Source organism: Diabrotica undecimpunctata, chromosome 6, assembly GCF_040954645.1.
Source record: "Diabrotica undecimpunctata isolate CICGRU chromosome 6, icDiaUnde3, whole genome shotgun sequence".
Lineage (NCBI taxonomy): Eukaryota > Metazoa > Arthropoda > Insecta > Coleoptera > Chrysomelidae > Diabrotica > Diabrotica undecimpunctata.
The window spans coordinates 73,261,140-73,282,251 of record NC_092808.1 but is presented as its reverse complement, the minus strand read 5'-3'; the positions used below and the strand labels follow the sequence as shown (position 1 = coordinate 73,282,251).

The 21,112-nt window shown below is 33.3% G+C and overlaps 1 protein-coding gene and 1 long non-coding RNA gene across 3 annotated transcripts in view; both read left to right on the top strand.

The window, feature by feature from the left end:
- LOC140443500 (WD repeat-containing protein 3) overlaps positions 1 to 21,112 on the top strand; it is a 730,789-nt gene that overhangs the window by 589,831 nt on the left and 119,846 nt on the right. For both annotated transcript variants that reach the window (XM_072534812.1, XM_072534810.1), the window contains one exon: positions 19,891 to 20,130. In XM_072534812.1, coding sequence (XP_072390913.1) covers positions 19,891 to 20,130 — 240 coding nt within the window. The remainder of the gene's footprint in view (positions 1 to 19,890; positions 20,131 to 21,112) is intronic.
- Positions 11,717 to 12,249, top strand: LOC140442686 (uncharacterized). The gene is made up of 3 exons (XR_011951109.1): positions 11,717 to 11,801; positions 11,874 to 11,999; positions 12,085 to 12,249. It is a non-coding gene; the product is annotated as an uncharacterized lncRNA (long non-coding RNA).

Genomic DNA, 21,112 nt, shown 5'->3' with positions numbered 1-21,112 from the left:
AAGGCCAACATATCGGCAGCAACTTGGTTTTTTAACGAAGATATTCTATCGTCCAGGGCAGACATCTCAGAAGTGACTTTAGAGATTTCCGAAGAGATGTTAGCAGAAACTTTGCTTTCCAGCGAAGAAATCTCGTTAGAAACTTTGTCTTCCAACGAAGCGATGTCGCCGGAAACTTTGGCTACATCACCAGAAACTTTGGCTACATCAGAAGAAACTTTCGAAATATCGTCAGAAACTTTGTTCTCTAATGATGCGATGTCACCAGAAACTTTTGAAATATCGCCAGAAACTTTGTTCTCCAATGATGCGATGTCACCAGAAACTTTCGAAATCGACGAGAGGACAGCATCATGTTTGTCTTCAAATATATAAGTTTCTGGATCTAAACCATCTTGCTCCAAAGCGTTCTTTAGTCGTTGGACTAACTCAGCCTTTTTCCCGGTAGAAGCTAATTCTCTATCCTCAAGATGTCTTCTTAAATTCGTCACTGTGAGCTCATAATCGTAGTCATTTTCACAATTTATTTTATATTCACTTTTGACACCAATGTAATGTCTTTTATTTATTTATAATTATTTATATTTTGTTCGATTGTATTTATGAATTCTTTACTAATTTATTATATTGTTCTTACTCTAATTTATTAAAAAGCACGATAATTTATATAAGTTTATTAACCACTAATAATACATAATTTATTTTAGGCGAACGTAATAATTAAAATCGCAAGCGCGTCTTCAAAATTAACTGTTCCTCGATATAAAAATGTTTTATTTATATACATAAATCGCCGTTATCTCGAAAAGTCGAAAACCTTCTTGACTAGACTGGACGGCGAAGACGGTAAGGGCAAACTGGATTTCCCATCGACTCGCCTCGAACTTTGTTTTTATAACATCGTGTGTCAGGTATTCATGACCTAGAAAATACTCGAATAAATAAAGATATTAGTAATAAACATGTTTACAGGTTTTTAATATGACTCATATTTTTACGTAACAATAGTATAAGTACAATCGTATTAGATTCTGCTATAAGTTTAAGTACATTCTGAAAACTTTGTGAATAATATTTTGCTTATACTTATAAGTGTATACTAAAAAATTTAAGTTCAAACTAACAACAGGAAACACAAATCTAGAAAAAAACTTTAAAAACCGGCCGTATTCTATTTTTGTCAACAGATTTTTCAGTTTATTTAGTTATTTATTACAACCATTAGCAGACACACGTTTCTAAAAGTGTTAAAACGAGTTCCGAGTACGACAGTGAATCTCTTGACTCCGAAGTCGGTGAAGAATAAAGTGGCAATTTGCGCTTCATATAGGCTTTATCTAATCGCAAAGTTTTATTTGATAAATTGCAGTTGCCATTAATAAGAAAAAATAAGGAAATTTCCTTAATTAAAATGCAGGAATCATACCAAACGATTTATGGCAAAAGTATTAAGTAATGTAAAACAATTGAAAAAAAAAAAGATTCAAAATATGAAAAACGAATTAAAAAAGAAAACAGATATTAAAGCAACTGGAAATAAAAAAATTATTTTGAAAGATTGCTGAAAAATGCTGGACATTATAGATAAAGATGAGAAAACCCAACATTGCATAAAATTCCTGGAGCGGCAACAACGGGATTGAAGCCATTGGAAAATGTAGAAATGCAAAAACCAGCGAAGACAAGACACGTTTTAGTCAGACCTCCTCCTCCTTCCTCTTATATTACACCATCACAGGAAAAAATAAATAAGCTGGAAGAGCAAGAAACAGATGAGACTGCAAAATTATGCACAGCAGATCTACAAAGACTGGTTCTTTTTGAGCAGGTAAAACTTACGCGCATGCAGATCGAGCGAGAACAACTTTTATTGTACAAGCTACGTCAAAGTCTACCCGAAACCCAAGATCCCGAAAGCGAAGATCCCGAAATTTCAACTTCTTTATATTTAGATAAAATATATACAATGTTATAAATTATGAAATATGATATATTTTTTAAGGTACACACCCTGTATATTTTTATTTGTTTTAAGAGTTTTTGAATATCATTTTGAATTTATAACTATAACAATTTATATAATTAAATGTATATTTGGTAAATTAAATGTTTGATATCTTCTCTCCGTTGAAGTCCGCTTCTCATAACATTTTCAGCGACATTTTCTACATTTTATTGCTCTTCTTCTTCGTCATTCATGACATCTTCTTCTTTATCGACAGGAAGTGGATCATTTAAATATTTTGATATAATATGAAGTACAGCACAACTAATAATAACAGATGCAACTCTGTCTAGTTTTACTCTAACCATTATGACTCTGAGATTATGACTCTTTCTTTCATGAAAAGTGTGTTAAACGCAATTTCTTCACGAGTTTTGGGATTTCTGTATGGGGTCATCTTTTCAGAATTTCAGAATCACCTAATAATATTATTATGCCGCATATTATTCATTTCGACATAAATTGCAGAATTCTTTAGTATCCTACTGTCGTGTACTGACCCAGGCCACTGAGCGTCTATGGAAGTAAATTCTTCTTTTGCATTACATATTGCCTGTATATTTATGCTAAAGTAACCTTTTCTGTTATAGTATTCGTCTCCATGCTCAGATTGTTTCGGAATTCTTATATGTGTACAATGAATAGCACCAAATTCACAAGGAAACTGATACTTAGCACTCTACTCTTGTGCTTCAGCAATGTTATTTAAAGGAAAACGTACCAAATATGTGATTTTTGAATTATTTTAGTCAAAACAAATTTCACAGTTTTACTCACTGTTCGATGAACACCTTCATCCTTGCCAACTCCAATTTGAAATCCAGGATCACTTAAAAATCGAAGAAATATCTGCATTTTTTGTCTGAGATTTAATGCTCCTACCCTTATTTCTCCAGTGTCTTCAAGGAAATTTTCTGCTAACCACTCTACATTAATTCTCGAAAAACGATATAAATTATGATATTCCTCATTCCGACACTCACTTCGTTGAGAATAATATTTTCGATGTCTGATGTTCATAAATTGAACCATTTTTAAACGTGTTCGATTGAAGTTCTATACAAAACTAATTTTTAAGCTGCACATTACCTGGCTTGAAAAATTCAAAGTTATTACTTTAAAATTTCAATAAATACTGTATTTTATTCACATCTAAATAAGCTTTTACTACAAAAAGACAGAACATACTTAAAGCAAACAGAATAAACTTATAAGTTTAAGCTACGAGTTAATATTATTCACAAAAATGTTAGCTTTTGCTACAAAAAAGGTACTTTAAGTGCATACTACAATTTTATTCACACTGCCCATTATGTTTTTGTATTTTTGTATTTTATAATTATGCATTATATTGTTTCTTCATTTTAACATAGCTTGCGAACTATTCCATTCTCAACATTTAGTAAGTACTTTTTACGAATCTTCTTCTTCTTTTGGTGCCTATTCGTTTCGAATATTGGCAATCACTCTGGCTATAATTATTTTATTAACTTATGTTGTAAATAGATTACTTATTGTTGTAGATAACCATTTCCTCAGGTTTTTTAACCATGATATTCTTCTTCTCCCAATTCCTCGCTTTCCGAATACTTTGCCATAAAGGATTATTTTCAGTAATCTGTATTTAGTGTCGTTTCTAATTATGTATCCGAGATAATATTCTATCTTTCTCCTTTTAATTGTATACATCACTTCTCTTTCTTTTCCCATTCTTTGTAGTACAGTCTCGTTGGTTATATTACCCGTCCATGATATCCTTAGGACTCTTCTGTACAGCCACATCTCGAAGGCTTCAAGTTTTTACGAATATAATGTCAAAACTAATTATAATATATTTTAGTTGTCTTAATAAAGAAACTAAACGGTTTCGAAAGGTCGACTTTTAATAAAAGGGTCTACATAATATATTAGTGTTTTACTCACTAGGCGTTTTGACCGCAACGTCAAGAATCTTTGGATGTTTTACTTTACTAGCCGGTCACAAACAACTTGTATATAAATATATATATATATATATATATATATATATATATATATATATATATATATATATACATATATATATATATTGTTATGATCCGCAAATGTCAAATAAATATTAAAATAATGAAAAAGTGAAGAAGACGAACAATTTTTTAAAATATGTACATCTAGATCTACGATTTATTTTGTGTTTGTGTGAAGTGGGACTTTCCGAATTAGGTATCTGATATATGGGTCTTTTGAGACTGAAAGCGATAGTGGTAAATCGTTTTCGCTTAAGGCCATTTAAATAGGTGGCGCTTTTTGTAGTTACCACTCGGGAAATTACAAATAGCATTACAATTCTCTGGCTTTCCGTGTAGGAGTTTGTATCTACCCAACTGTCTGACGACGTAGGGAATACAGAAATAACGCTATAACAATCTATTGATATCAATTCATACACGGAAGATGGGTGCTATGACCCGTAAAAGGTGATAACTAAAATTAAGTTTTATTTATTTTTTTTTTTTAATTCCAGTAAAGCTAGAATCTCGAAATTCTGTAATTTTCGTGTACTCGTAAAGGACTAACCACGGGTATTTTTTCAATATTCCTGTTACATTATCCGGGGGTGACATTAGCAACCCTTACTTTATTTAATATCAAAACTTTTTTTCGAGATGAAGTTATATGAAAAAATTTTAACATAAAATCCTTGTTTTATTTAAAACTTTTTTTTATTCTTAAATTTTTTCCCAAAACCAATACCTGCAGAGAAAAAAAACAAACATCAAAATTTATAATTGTGTAAATGAATTGAGCGGAAAACAGTTAAGATGTAAAATGTAATACGTATACTAGATGCTGGAAATGACCACCTCTAGCCAAAATACATTAACGTAACCATCGTGTCATGGATTGCCGTACACCTTATTTGAATACGATTCGTCAAATCGTCTAACGATTTAAGGTAACCCCAAAGACAGAAATCAAAAGGATTTAATTCTGGAGATCGAGAAGCTAGGTAACTAGCAGTCCAACTGAAGTGTACTGGAGCATCATCGTGCATGAACCATATGTTTTGTCTGATATTGAGTGCGATGTTTTCAAGTGGTTCAGGGAGATCATTTTGTAGAAAATTGGTGTAAGAAATCGCATTTAATGGTTGAGGTAAGTATATAACTGCTGCTCTTTTAAAACTCACCAAACAGATAAATGGCTGATATTTAGGGTGTTGGCAATTTTTCTAGTGCTTGTGTCCGGGTATACATCAATTTCATCTAAAATTCCTTGTTATACCATTAAATTTCGGATAAAAGGTTGTCAATACGGATTGATGAAGAGGTATTCGTTGCGGATATTTTTCAGCATAACGACGTCTAGCTTTTCGAGAATTACCATTTGCCATACTATACAAAAAATGCATCTCTGCAAAAATGCAAAAATAACAACCTACAAACTACGATTGGTAACTACGAACAACAGTGTTTGACATCAGCCTATTAAGATGTGAATAAACATTAAATAAACACGATACACACACGGTAAACACACGTTATAAATAAACACATGAATCGTCAAAGTGACAGCAGCCTACTATTCTAAAACATCGTAATTAAAAACATTAAGTGGAAAGATTCGAACGTAGATTTGAGGTTCGAATCGGTTCGTAAATGCCCCCTTGTCCGCTTCTGGTCGATCGACGATGATAGGTATAATAAAAGGTTGAAGTTTTGGAGTAGAAGTGTTGATTTATTGACAGCTACTGGTAATTACACAATATGATGTTCGTTAGGTAACTACTTATGATTGACTGCTCAAATGAGCTCAAATCCCCAATTTATAATCTCACAAATATTTCATACCTCAGCACAGAGGTTATTGCTTCTATGATACTAACCGACTTTTGAACTATTAGCTTACATTACAATTTAATCTAGACCATCATTGCAACACTTAGGAAGTTCAATTAGAAACAATATATTATTCGACAATTCATTAACAGGTGAATGGACTTTAATTATTAAAATACTCGATATAATTTTCACAATGTCACTTATACACGGTGAAACTATAATAGATTAAGAAGTTAAGAATAATGTGAGATTACAAATTAAGGGGTTAATTTGTGATTGAACATATTGGCCACTATATAAAAAACAAACAGACGACCAATAGAAATTTTTAAAACATAAAATATAAAATAATAATATAACAATAATCATAACACTAATTCACTCGGTTTTTGAATTATTATCTCAGCCGAGCAGTGCTACCTATAATTTGATTATTTAGAATTTATGTTTCAGCTAAACTATCTAATTCAAATCTAAGCTCATTAAGTGAAACTGATCTAGGAGGGGCTTTCTTTAAAGTACTACTTAAATTTGGTTGTGATAAAGTATGTCTTCGAGGCGCTGGATGAGGTTGGATGCAAGAACATTGATGCCTTTGTTTTCTGACTCTCTTGGAATTTCGAAAATATCTGACTACCTTCCATGTAATGACAATCAACATAACAATGAATAAAGTGTCTAGTCCCGTGGTTAAATGAGGAATCCACTGATGGTTAGCAATGGTTTTCCACGTGTGTTCGAATATATCTTGGTCAAACTGCTCTACCTCAAGTACAATATTTGGCAACTCATCTCCCCGAATATCTATATTATGTTTGGGAATGTTGTTCTGCCTTATGATTGGCCTCTGCATAAGCTCTTCAATTGGACTGACGGGAGTCTTTAAATAGCTTCCAATTGCTGTTTCCAATCCGTTACTGGATGTGAGTAACGTTATGTTTCGAGTCTGAGCAACGCATTTTGGTGACAGTTTTATAAAACTCGTTTGATGGATTATATGTTCAGATCGAGAACCATCGCACATTATAGCTAAATTTATAGCGTATGGTGGAATGACTAACCACAGGTTCGTTGTACTCATTTTCAACCAACTGACTTCCTTTATCGTGTATTCTATTATATTGCAAGTGGTATTGGTAGTTCTATCATATAATTCATTTGAGATACAGTTTGGCTGAGTATCCATATAAATGATACCCATTGATGAACATGCCAACTCTCCTTTGTTTAATTCTATACACCTTCCTTTATCTTCATATGTCACTTCAAAATAATTAAGTTATTGTAATCTACTGCAAGTAGATTCCTTGGGACCAACAACGAGCGCACAACACCACCTCTCACCTACAACGGAAGAGCTGTGACTCTTAGTAGGTTGTCTCTAGTGTTGTCAATTATTAGGAAATAGCCAATAATGACGACGTCTCCTTCTTCATTTTGTACGACCGTATCTATTATTGACTGCCTTCTTATATCTATTCCTTGTGGAAGGAACCTTGTAGCATTCGAAATGATTGACTCTATTTGTCCAGGTTTTATAATATCTATGAAGTGTCCATGATTGTAATGAAGATTTAATATTTTTTCGTATGTGTTCGAATATTCTTTTGCATATTCCATTGCACGGTTATAAGTGGTTTCCACTTTAAGTCGTATGTACTCTTTCTCTAATGTGTCAGCTCTATATGAGACATCACTTAGCCCCTTAGACATTTCCTTAGTTCCGTTTATCAGTGCTTCTCGGAACCTATTTAGATGTCCGTTTATTCTTTCTTCTGTAGAGTTAATCGAGGCTATTGTTTGTAACATCATCTTCGTCTGATGTTTTGAATTTTTTATTAGATCCTTCTGATTTTCGTCCAAGGAATCTATGTCCCTGTATACTTTATCATTTACCCCAAATACTTTTTTTTCTTTTCTAGATAAGTTTTTATTCTAAATATCCCTCGATCTATGTATACATCGCTTAGATGCTTTGAATATAATCCGGAGGATGGGGTAAAAATAGGATGCAAAACATAAATTTTCTCCACATACTACGTGCTCTATTTGTCTTTCGTGATGTTGGCTCTCGTACTATTGGTATTAACTTGTGTATAGGACGAGTAGTTACTTTTCCGTTCGCTTTTTGACCTGTTGCGACTCTTGTTAAACCTTCAGCTCCGGGATGTGTTTCGATTATCTTCGCTAGTGGCCATTTCCCCGGCGAGGTGTCAGCCTCCTTTATTATCACCACTTCTTCTTTTTCTAGGTTTGTAACGGGTTTTTGCCACTTATATCGCTGTTGTAGATTTGACAAGTAATCATATATAATGGCGCTATAATGGCGCTACAGCCCAAATCGGGCCTTGGTCTCCTTCAACAGGCTTCTCCAATCATCTCGATTTACCACTGTTCTTTTCCATGAAGGCGTTAACAGGCAGTTCCTGGCATTCTCATCGACTTCGTCTTCCCATCTCTTTTTAGGTCTTCCAACAGGTCTTTTTCCCTGCATTCTTGCATTTAATAATTTTCTGGGGATTCTATTCTCATGCATGCGGACCACGTGCCCTGCCCACCGTAATCTCTGCAGTTTAGTATGTTGTGCTAGAGTTGGTTCGCTATATTGCTCGTATATTTCTCTATTATACCTAATTCGCCAGTTGTTGTTTTCACTTATTGGGCCCAGGATCCTACGTAATATTTTTCTTTCAATACTTTTTCTAACTGCCTCCACCTTTGTGGCATATTCGTGTATGTGCTTAACTCTTCCTCCCTATTTGGCGAAATTAGTTTTCTCCCAATTAAAAAGTGTCCTGGGGTTATTATTATTCTGTTCTCCGTATCAGCGCATAAAGGTCGGGAATTCATGCAACCCTCTATATTTCATAATTTTAACAGCACTTTCCCATAAATCTCCAAAATGTGGCCCATAGGCTCAGCGGCGGCTCGTGGCCTAAAAAAGTGGTGAAGGTGAGGAAAGCTTGCCAGAGCCAAAAGGAGTTTTGGTACCTAAGTCGCGTCCAAACCTCATTAAAAATTCGTTAAAAAAATAGAGTTTAGGGCCCTAATAACTTGAAAACAGTTTTTTAGGGCACTTATACTAGATACGATTTTTTCTACTTGCTTGGGGTATTTTAGTTCTGAACCTTGACATTTCATTGGGGTTTTTTTGGCGATTAAAACACCTCGCCTGCTAAAACGGATTGGTGAGTTTCGATTCAGCCGCCCACTCTTGGTCAGATGCTCATTGCAGCCGACCACTCTGGATCAGACGCTGCAGTGTACTGGTTTTGGTCCGCCCCGAGTATTTCATTTCCCCGGTACCACCTATATCTAGGAGGCATTCCCCTATCCGCCACCTGGGGAGGCGCCCGATGGAGGACCAACAAGCTCTCACGGGATGACAGAGAGAGAGAGAGAGGACTAAAGTGACAGATGTAATAGAAAAAATTGCACAAGCCAAATGGAGATGGGCTGGACATGTAGCACGTTTAAATGATGTGAACCAAAAGACTCATAGAATGGAGACCTAGAGAAGATAAAAGACACCGAGGTAGACCACCAAAAAGATGGATGGATGACTTGAGAAAAACAGAGGGAAATTCGATACAGATGGCACAAGATAGAGAACAATGGAAGAATATGGAGGAGACCTATATCCAAAAGTGGATGCAAAAGGTTGCGGAATAATGATGGTGAGGATACTAGAACTGAGGGTGAAGAGATACTTAAACAAAAAAAGCAGTATTAGATAGACTAATAGAACTGACTTACCTAGTTTTTATAAACCAAGTCGATCCTTCGGTCTTTTAGGGAGGCAAATCTATCAATAATATCCTCGTAGAAAGGATGCTTCTGCATAAGTTCATTCAACAGTTCTTTATGAAGTGCGATAACAGTCAAACTGGATAGTCTATCTTGTGAAATAGTGTTTCTTGTAAAAGTTTTTAACCTTTTTAAGCACGAAAAACTTCTTCCTACAGATACACTTGTCGATGGAATTGTCAGAATTAATCAAAACAAATTATAGGCTTATGCAACAATGTCTTTAATTGGTTGTAACTTTATAACCAATTCTTGCAAATTCACATTTTTGTAATTTTCGTCGGCATAAAGAAGGCAGAGCTCACTTTTAAGTCTGTGATGTTTAGTAAATTGTGTGCCATAAAACTCAAATAAATTTTGAAAAGCGTCGGAAGGGAAGGTCAAACTGTATGACTCAAACTTTGTTGTATCTGCTAAGCTTATGAATTTTAATTTATCACAATCCTGAAAACGTATATCCATTTCCATTAAAATATGATCATATATTTCAAAAAATAATGCTCTGTATTGAATAGTAATTGCATTCTTGCTCATACCATCATCACACCTAAACCTTTTGGAAGTATTAATGACCGTCATTGTGCTTGCTTTTTCAAAAATAGAATTAAAAAATTCTTCATTTCTTTTATCACTTATTAATTGACGAGTTCTCCTTATCTGGTTTAAACAAAAATTAATATCTAGTGACTTTTTTTGAAGAACATCATATAAAATATCTGTTATATGAAAAATGTCGCTAAAAACTATTGCTAAAAATGTGAACTCAAAATCATTTAAATCTCTTAAAAAACCTTTAGCCAGCTGAACTGACTCTTCAGAATTCATTATATTAATAAATCCTCAGCTGTTCTACCGGCACTTACATCGTAAAATCCCATAAACCTTTCAATTAATAGTCCTTGAGAATTTACGCATCTTAATATTATTGAAGACTGCGACATCTGCGTTATGTCAGTAGTATCATCAATTTGGAGGGAAAAAATGGACTGTTTTTAATTTCAGTTATAATATTATCATTTATGTAACCAGAAATGCACTCAATTAATTCATTTTGAATTGTTTTTGATTCTCCACTAAAAACATTTTTAATTTTTTCGTAATGATTTTTAGTTTTCAAAGCTTTGAACAATTAACAGATTTAATAACTCTTTAAAATTACCCTTGTTACTCGAGTCACTTTTCTCATCATGTTTCCTAAAAGACAACTCTTGTTTGCTGAGCAACATTAATTGGTTTTTTAAATGCTCTCCAGAATCTGCTTATGCATCGATCTATTAATATTCAAAAAATCAACAAAACCGTCTCTATTCCACACAGATTGTTTATTTGAAAAGAGGAGACATGGCCAACAATACAATTTTTCTAACGCTGCGCTACTACACAACCAATTGTATTCTGTGAACCAAGAAGACTTAAAATTAATGTTATACGACTTGCCTGATTTTTTAAGTTCCTTTTTTAGTCCTATGTTTAAAATACTGGTTGGTCGACCATGTAAAAGAACATCCCTTTTATCTTCATTTTTCCAATGCCTAAACGGAGTCTCTAATATATTACGCACCAAGTCATTAATGGGATTCATGTCTGTCTAAAATTATTTTTGTCCAAACGAAATCCACGAGAACACTTTATATCCGAAATCCGAAACAAACCACAGAGAAATGTATTAATAAAGTGCACTGAACAAATAAACTTAATACTGTGACTAAACTAAACTTATAAATACTATACTATACACTATACTATATAAAAAATATCTATATAATAGACTAAATTTCAAAATATTGTCGCTGCAAATACTAAATAGGTACCCATGCAACTAGTGGCCAGTGGGCGAAGACGAATAAGATACTTGTTTTTTACAAGGATCTACAGACCGAGCGTGTCGTATAAAATCCACGGCTTCGCGCAATCGTACTTGAGACACTGTGTCCGATGTTTGGTTATTGATTCTGTTTGAATATTTGCGTATAACTAGTATTCTGTGGTGTGAATACTTTTAAGTGTGGTTTTTGACCGTTGTGAAATATTATAAATTTAGTTTTGTATTTATAATTTAAACTATTGTTTTTTTTTGAGTAAGTAGAAAATGAATCGTTGTACTAAGTGTAACATAAACTTTTCGAAATCTTCAAACTTAACGGCACATGTAAAAAGGAAACATCCAGGTAATATATCATTTTATTCTCTAATTTATCCTCTAATTTAATGCATTATCCTTATACAACAATTTTTTTTAGATATGCTACATATACTAGTGCCAAAGGACATTAAACAAAGTAAATCTACTGTGCCTTGCGTAGAATGTAATAAAAACTTTGCAAATCTGAGCAATCTTAGACTTCATGTGAAAAGGCAGCATTGAGGTAGGTATAACGTCTAACCAATAGCAATACACTAACTCAATCATAGCCAAACATAATAATTATATACATGTTTTTTCTTTTTCAGATAAATTAGACGAAATAGCACCTGTTCATCCGGTTCTGATATATCAGGTTCAGTTTTCAATGAAACAAAAATCTTTAAGAGAATTGTGACTATGTAAAATACCTGCCTAATATGTTAATTAGTAATAAGTAAGTCAAATCGACAAAACCAGCTTATTCAAATTATAGCTATAGCCTTTTGTTAAAGGATTTCAATTTATTATCCCTAACATTTGTGAAAGTTCTCAAGATATTTATATTTTCAGATTAGAAATTGTTAGTGAGACATCAGGTAACAATTAAAAGGTCTTTAGAAAATAAAATTTTTATTTAAACTAATATACTGAATGCAATCTATCTGTTGGTTGAATGGTATTTGCGAAAAAAATATCCTATGCATAGTCCAGGTTTTTTTTGTCACAATCAGCACACTCGTAAATTGTGTTTTTTCTATTTTTATTCATAGAACATATTCTACATCGTTTCCTGTCACGTACTGGTTATATTTCAATATTGTTAATGGTCTGACAACATTCCATCCTCTCTTGGTTGTATGTTCAGTCAAAGAATTGGCAAATTCAGAAGATCCTTTTTACCTCCTCGTAGATTCGCCACTGACTACCCAACGCTTAGCTACTCATCATCATCATACAATTTGTATTATCTTATCAAAAAACCAAGCATTTGCAAGAAAATTGCACTTTCATATAAAAAAAAACGAGTTATTTATCTCGTACTTTTTTTAAGCAAGGTGCAATATTTAATTACTTAATATTATTATTAATATAAAAAACAATATTAAAAGCTTTAATAAAATTAGCAATATTAAAAAATTTAATATATTATACATTACTTATAATATTAATATGAATGAGTGGAAACGACTACATTTAAATTTGGCAAATTGTAACACCAGTCTACTATCACAGTTCACGAACTCACAGGTACGATTGCGCGAAGCCCTGGATTTTATAAGACACGCTCGGTCTGTAGATCCTTGTGATATTTTTCAACGGCACTGCACTTGCTATTTTTCTCAACTATCACTAGGGACAAGCTGACGTCACGTTGCCATGGCAACCGTGAACGCTAATGCAGATGAATTTCGCATTTCAAAAATAATCTTCACCGTCCTATTCCTGAATCATACGCACTACACAGCAAGTGACACAGGTCAGGACTTGACCGTCAAGTACCTACCGCACCGCTAATAAAGTTAGCTGTCTTTTTAAATTTTTAGATTAATTAAAAGAGACTAAATAATTGATTTCAGAATTTAGATATATTAATGTTGCTTTTATTTTTTATTTATTTGTCTCAATTTAATTATATTTTTTTGGTGAACCTCACCTTCACCTACTTCACCTGGCCAGCCGCCGCTGCATAGGCTGGTGTAAAGTGCCAATGTGTTCCTAATGTTGTTAAGGAGTCTGTTAATGATGCCTTCACTTTCTCACTATTTTGGAATAACAGGTTTGCTGCTCCTACAAAGTTTGTTCCATTGTCACTGTATATATGACTGCACTGTCCCCTTCTTGAAGTAAATCTTTTAAATGCAGCTACAAATGCATCCGTTGGCATATCGCTTACTACTTCGAGATGTACAGCTTTTGTGGCTAGGCATACAAATACTGCTATATATCCTTTATAGCTCTTGTACCCTCTTCCTTTGGTTGCTCTTATTTTGATTGGTCCGGCGTAGTCTACACCAGTATTTGCAAACGGATGAGCTTGGTTTACCCTCGCTCTTGGTAAACTTCCCATTAATTGTTGAGCCGTTTCGGCTTTGTATCTTTTACATTTAACACAAGTGTTTATTTCTTCTCGCACTACTCTTTTTCCGTGCGTGATCCAAAATCTTTTCTTTATGTAGTGCAGAGTTTGTTGTAGGCCTCCATGCAACGTTTTTGTATGGCAATGTTGTATTATTAGTTTACTTAATTTGCTTTTGTGAGGTATTATTAAGGGATGCTTTTCATCATGTATTAACTCTGAGTTCTGAAGTCTCCCTGTTACCCGTAATATGCTATGGTTATCCACATAGGGTAGTAAGTTTAGTAGTTTACTTCTCCCGTTAAGTGGTTTTCCACTCTTTAGCGTTTTTATCTCTTCTGCATAATATAATTCTTGAGTATTCTTTATTACTCTTTGCAAGGTATTTTCTAATTCGTGAGGGGTGAGTTGTTCATGTTCTACCTCTCTTTTTTTGCATTTGTCTGCAAATCTAATGCAGTGAGATAGTACTCGTTGCATTCTATTTAAATTTGAGAATCTTTTGCAGATGTCACTAATCTTGACGGTTGTGTTAGCTATTATTTCTATTCTCTTTTTCTCTTCGTCGGTATCCAATCTCTCTGGTAGTGGAAACCTAATATTTGTTTGATTTAGCCAGATTGGCCCATTCCACCATAGGTCCATCCTCACTAAGTCCTTTGCTTTTATCCCTCTAGATAAATAGTCTGCTGGATTTTCTTTTGTGCCTACTTTAAACCAGCGATCAGGTTGTATGGTGCCTGTTATTTCCGTTACTCTGTTCGCTACAAACGTTTTCCATCTATTTGGTTGTCCTTGTATCCACGCCAGAGTAATTGTGGAATCAGACCATGCATATATTTCCACATCACTGCGATTTAGCGCTTTAGCAATGCTGCACGCAATTCTAACCTCGGCAGTGTTGTTAAACCTTTAACTGGTGCAACTTTTGTTTAGGCTACTATAAGGCTTGTTTTTACCTCACGACATAATGTTCTAGTATATATTACTGCTCCGTATCCTTTCGTAGACGCATCAGCAAATCCGTGCAATTCTATTTTCCCTGAATTGGTAAGATTATTCCACCTAGGTATTACTATCTCTTCGAGGTGTTATAGCTGTGAGTAATACTCGATCCATCGTTTTTGATCAGAATTATCCAATTCTTTGTCCCAACTTATCCTTTTTGTCCACAAATCTTGTATGAATATTTTTGATTGCATTATCACTGGCGCAATCCATCCTAATGGATCATATATTTTTGCTATTTCCGATAACACCAGCCTCTTTGTTATTTTTTTATGTTCGGTTATAGTTATTTTAAATGTAATTACATCTTCAACCGGTAACCAGTGGATCCCTAGCGTTTTATGTATCTCTTCTGTGTCTAACGTTTTGAGATCTACACTTTGTAGATCCTCCGGTATGATTTCCATTAAATCTTGATTATTACTAAGCCATTTTCTTAATACAAAACCCCCTTTTTTAAACATTTCTGTTAACTCTGTTTGAACTTGTTGAGCTTCAGCCAACGTTTCTGATCCAACTAGTACGTCTTCTACGTACATGTTGTGTTTAACAATTTCCGCAGCCAGTGGATATTTTAATTTCTCGTCATTACATAATTCCTGTATCGTTCTTAATGCAAGGTATGGCGCTGCCTTCGTACCGTATATTACTGTTGACAACTGATACTCCTTTATTGGTTCTTTTACAGACTGTCTCCATAATATCTTTTGGTAAACTTGATCTTCTTCAGCTATCTTTATTTGCCTAAACATTTTCTCTAGATCTGCTGTGTATGTTATTTTGTACGACCTCCAATTTATTAATATATTTGTAAGATCTTGTTGCAAACGAGGTCCAGAGTGCATTACATCATTGAGGCTGATTCCTGTTGAACTTTTACTGGAAGCGTCAAACACGGTCCTGCATTTTGTTGTGATACTATCCTCTTTTATTACTGCATGATGAGGAAGGTAATACTCTTGCTTATTTATAGTTTCGGTTTTATTCAATTTGATGTGACCTAAGTCTTCATATTCCTTCATAAATTTCCTGTACTTTTTTTCTAGGTTTCTGTCTCTTTGAAATTTTTTCTCTAATTGCAGTAGTCTCGCATATGCTTGCTGTTTTGAGTCCCCTAATAGGCTTGTATTAGAATTAAAGGGTATTTTAACTTCAAATCTTCCTTCGTTATCCCTTTTTACTGTTCTTTTATAATATTCTTCACACTCTTTTTCTTCTACTGAAAGAGCATTGCTTTGATCTACTTCTTCGAACTCCCAGTATTTTTTTATTTGTTTATCCATTTCTCATCTAGATATCATGCTGACTACTTGTATATTAGGGATATTCTCTTGCTGTGCTATCCCTGACATTATCCAACCCAATTTTGTATTTTGGGTGAGCAAACCATCTTTTGTTCGATCTACTCCGTCCAGTAATATCAAACTATATTCTTTGGCTCTCTTCTTAGAATATCTATTGAACCTGTTTTATTAAAATTTGGATCCGCCAGGACTAAGTTCCTATGGTTCCTTTCTATCTCCTCCTGTAGATTTTTTGTTATTTTTCGTAGTACAAGTGCTTCGATCTTCATTTGAAGTTCATTTTCGAAATGTGCCTTTAAGTTTAATGTTACGCTCCATTTCGACGTTCTTTGGTCTTCATTGCCAATTCCAGATATCTGAGCGTGGACAGCCTTTCTTTTTATTCAGAGACTTGTAGCGGCCTGCTCCGTAATGATGATGACTGCGAGCCTTGGTCAATCAATGCTTTCATCAATTGTGAGCTTCCTTTTGAGTCTCTTACTCGTACTAATGCCGTTGCAAGTAGCACTTCTTCATTCTGATGACTTAAACAGCTCACGGTATTCTCTTGTGTCCTTGACGATCCGTCGTAATTGTTGTCACCTCTGGTCCCACTAGAATTGGGTCTATTTTGTGGCCTTCTGTTTTCAGAAGTTCTTCTGTTGTCATACTGACCTGACCCACTAGAATTTGATCTATTTTGTGGCCTTCTGTTTTCAGAATTCCTTGATTTTCAGATTCATCCTTGGATTATCGTACCGATCTTGCAACATTTTCCAGGCAGCACTGTAGTTTGCTACTGTTGCGTTTAAATGTTGTATTATTCTACTTGCTTCTCCTCGGAGGCTTGTCTTCAGATACTGCATTTTTTCCACATTTGATAGTTGGTTATTCTCATGTATCAAACGTTTAAAAAAATCATAGAATGTTACCCAGGATTCATACCTTCCCTCAAAACAGGGTAACTTTACTTGGGGTAATATTATTTTGTCTTTCTTGCATCCTTCCGCCTCTAATCTCTTATTTTCTTTTATGATCGACCGCACCCTTCTTCTCATTGCATAAAATCTTTCTATTTCACCTTCTTCTAGTGTATCCTGTTCATTGTCCACAGTTATTTCCATTATTAAATCATCTATTTTTTGTACCTCTTCTTTTATATCTTCATCGGTTTCGTCGTCTTCCAATAAATGATGAAGTTTTCCCATCCTAATTTCTACTTCTCTAATTTTTGTCGAAGACTTGTACGAATTTTTAATCAATTCCTCTAAAGTCTTTTTCGTTTCTGTATATCTTTTTTGTACTGGTTCGTAAAAGTGGTATGTAAAATATTTATCAACTCTCGAACCCTTCCCTTCAATTTCTGTGTTTTGATCTTTAAAGTCGTTCCACAATTCATCAAGTGTCTGTCTTTTAATGTTTAAGTATTCTCTCGTTCGTTTTTCTTTCCGTAGTTTTCGTAAATTATTTAAAAGCTTTGTAATTTCTTGACCTAGCTTTTCTTAATCTAAATATAATCGTTCTATTTCAAACGTATATAAGTTTGACCTAAATTCAACTTTTAAAGTCTCAGCAAGATTACCTTAGACAATAACGAATGAACTTGTCTAACCTTGCTGACACGGCTTATTGTACAAATTAAAGAATGTAATATTATCACTTGTAACCAGAGAGAAAAAATTCTTCATATAAAAAATGCAAATACTACAAAATACTATATATTTGAAATGAATGAACTCTGAATGTGTATAAAAATAACGATTTGTCACGATATTTCCCTATATTATGAAAATCAAATGTTTTAAGAATTTTAAATTGTAAGAATCAAAATTATCGAGTATAATTAAAATTAAAATAATTAAGCTATTAGACTGTAGACAAACTATTACTTTTTAAGTAAAAAAAGTATGCAGAATAAAAATATTTCAATTAAGTATTATTAAATTTGAATCTTAAGTTTCTTTAATAATCCTTTTAATTTATAAAAAAATGCACTGCCCTAAATGATAATAAATATTCAAAAACTTACAGTTTTATCCCGACGTTCACTTGTATGTTCCTGCTTCCTTCTTAGAACTGTAACTGGAACTGGTGAGCTGGATCTCTGGATGCTACTAGATTTTTCTGCTGGAAACTGGATCTCCAAACTGACGGAACAGTAGACTTAAGGACTACTATTCAGGTTCTCTTGTAATCAAAGGCTCTCGTAAGGCTCCTACCCCTAATTTCGGTGCTTTCTGGTCTTTTTAATTTCTTTTTTCTTTTCTCCACACTTCGAATTCGATTGTCGATCTTGTACGGAACTGGGAAACAGCTATTTAGGTCGCTAAGGGTCGTTTCCTTCGAAGCTATAAAACCAATTAACGCCCTTTTGATGATGTTTTGTCGAAGGACCAATGGAAAGATTCGAACGTAGATTTGAGGTTTGAATCGGTTGGTAAATGCCCCTTTGTCCGCTTCTGGTCGATCGACGATGATAGGTATAATAAAAGGTTGAAGTTGTGGAGTAGAAGTGTTGATTTATTGACAGCTACTGGTAATTACACAATATGATGTTCGTTAGGTAACTACTTATGATTAATTGTGCTCAAATGAGCTCAAATCCCCAATTTATAATCTCACAAATATTTCATACCTGAGCACAGAGGTTATTGCTTCTATGATACTAACCAACTTTTGAACTATTAGCTTACATTACAATTTAATCTAGACCATCATTGCAACACTTAGGAAGTTCAATTGGAAACAATATATTATTCGACAATTCATTAACAGGTGAATGGACTTTAATTATTAAAATATTACTCGATATCATTTTCAAAATGTCACTTATACACGGTGAAACTATAATAGATTAAGAAGTTAAGAATAATGTGAGATTACAAATTAAGGGGTTAATTTGTGATTGAACATTAAGGTAGTTGGTCATTTCCAGCATGAATCGTATTACATTTTACATCTTTACTGTTATTTAAAAAATTATAAATTATGATATTTATTTTTTTCCGTGCAGCTATTTGTTTTGGGAAAACAATTAAGAATAAAAAAATGTAAGGAAAATAAGGATTTTAATTTAAATTTTATTTCATACTCCATCTCGAAAAAAACTTTGGGTTTCTAATTTCACCCCCGTATAATGTAACGGGAATATTGAAAAAATATCCGCGCTTAGTCCTTTGCTAGTACACGAAAATTAGAGAATTTTAAGTTTCTAGCTTTACTGAAATTAAAAAATAATAATAAAAACTCAATTTTAATCACCAACTTTTAAGTGTGATATCACCCTTATGAGTGGACTTAAAAAATTTTTTTATAAGAAAGACCCATCTTAATTTCATATCGGCAATCGCCTCCGAATTTTCTCGCATGCGTTTAGAAACACCTTGTATATTCGGGCGTTAGTATTGTTTTCTTCCACGTCTTCTATCTAGTTTTTTTGTAATTTTTAGAAATTACCCCGTGTATAAATCACATTTATATAATATGTGGTTGTAAAATCTTCCAGACTCTCTATAAGTTATTGATCACATTTTTTTAGGTTTTTTCTTTATTTTTGTATTTGTAATAATATCTAATTTTTAAAAATTCTTATTATATGGAAAACTTTCAATGTAAATTGAGCAAAAACGGAATTTCTTGTAATTATTTAGGAATAGATATTTATAGAATAAATTTGTTCTGGTTCATCTAATGAAACTATACATCTAAAAACTGAAATTACAAACAAACAAAAATTACAAACTTAAATTATATATTAATTGTAGGGCCATATTGGAGAAGCTAGAGCTTTGGCAGTTAGTGCAGATGGTCAATTTGTTGTGTCGTGCGGTGCCGATATGGTGTTGAGGATGTATGAAAAATCTGACCAGGTATTAGTATTAGAAGACGAACAAGAGGAAGAAAGAGAGCAGCAAGAAGAGTTGGCAACAGGGGAACAAACAGTCATTCCTGGCCAACCAGGTTTAAATTTACCCTCCAGAAAAACCATAGGAAGTGAAAAGGCAGTAAGATATTTTTTGGTTTTAATAAATGTGTTAAATATGTAAGGTTAATGTTTTCTTTTAAACAAAACAAGATAGCTCGCTTCAGTTTAAAAATTTTATTTCGAAAAAATCTCTTTCTTGGAAGACAAAACGTCATATAAAACATCTTTGCAATTGTCGTTTATTTTCAACAAATAATTAATAAATTATAAAATAATTTTCAAATACTATTCAGAAAGATGTTTTTGATTATGTGATAAACTGCAGAACAGGTACCATATTAATTAGAGAAAATTAATCCTTGCTCTCAACTGATAATTCGATAAACTTTTGTTACATCTTGGGATATTTAACCTTAAAGGAGATTTTTGTGTTCCGGATGTTATTACGTATTTTGTGGCGAAAAAGTTGACAAAAAGTAGGTAATAAAAAGCTTCTGGTTCACAATACTTAACGAAGACCACGTTGCTTAAGCCAGGAAGCTTCATTGGGGGTGGGTAAGGATATAAATGATAAAAAAATTGCATATTAAAAACAGATAAATAAACGATAGAAATTAATTAGATAACAAAATATAACAGTTTGACAAAGAAAAACAAGAAGCACGGAGTACAGCTAAACTGTAAAACAAAATGGTCTTCAATGAGTCTTAACCTGAAACTCATGAAGGAACTCAGGATTAAATAAACATTTACTCAAAAACATCAGAAAAATACACGTCAGAAAATATATCAGCAAATTATCAACAAAAATCATGAAAATCGACATATTTGATCATAAGCTGTAAGAAAAGGTTATTTATTTAATAAAATACTTAAAGATTTATATCGTCTTTAAACAAAAATAAAATAAACCTCAAAACATTGCTTATTAATACTCAAAAATTGTATTAACAAATACATGTTAATAAAATTAAATACGAAGTCTTGGTATCAAAAAGATTAATAAGAAAAGACCGATCCTCATCGAATTCAAAAAGTTTAGTAAAAAGAACGAGGTCCTC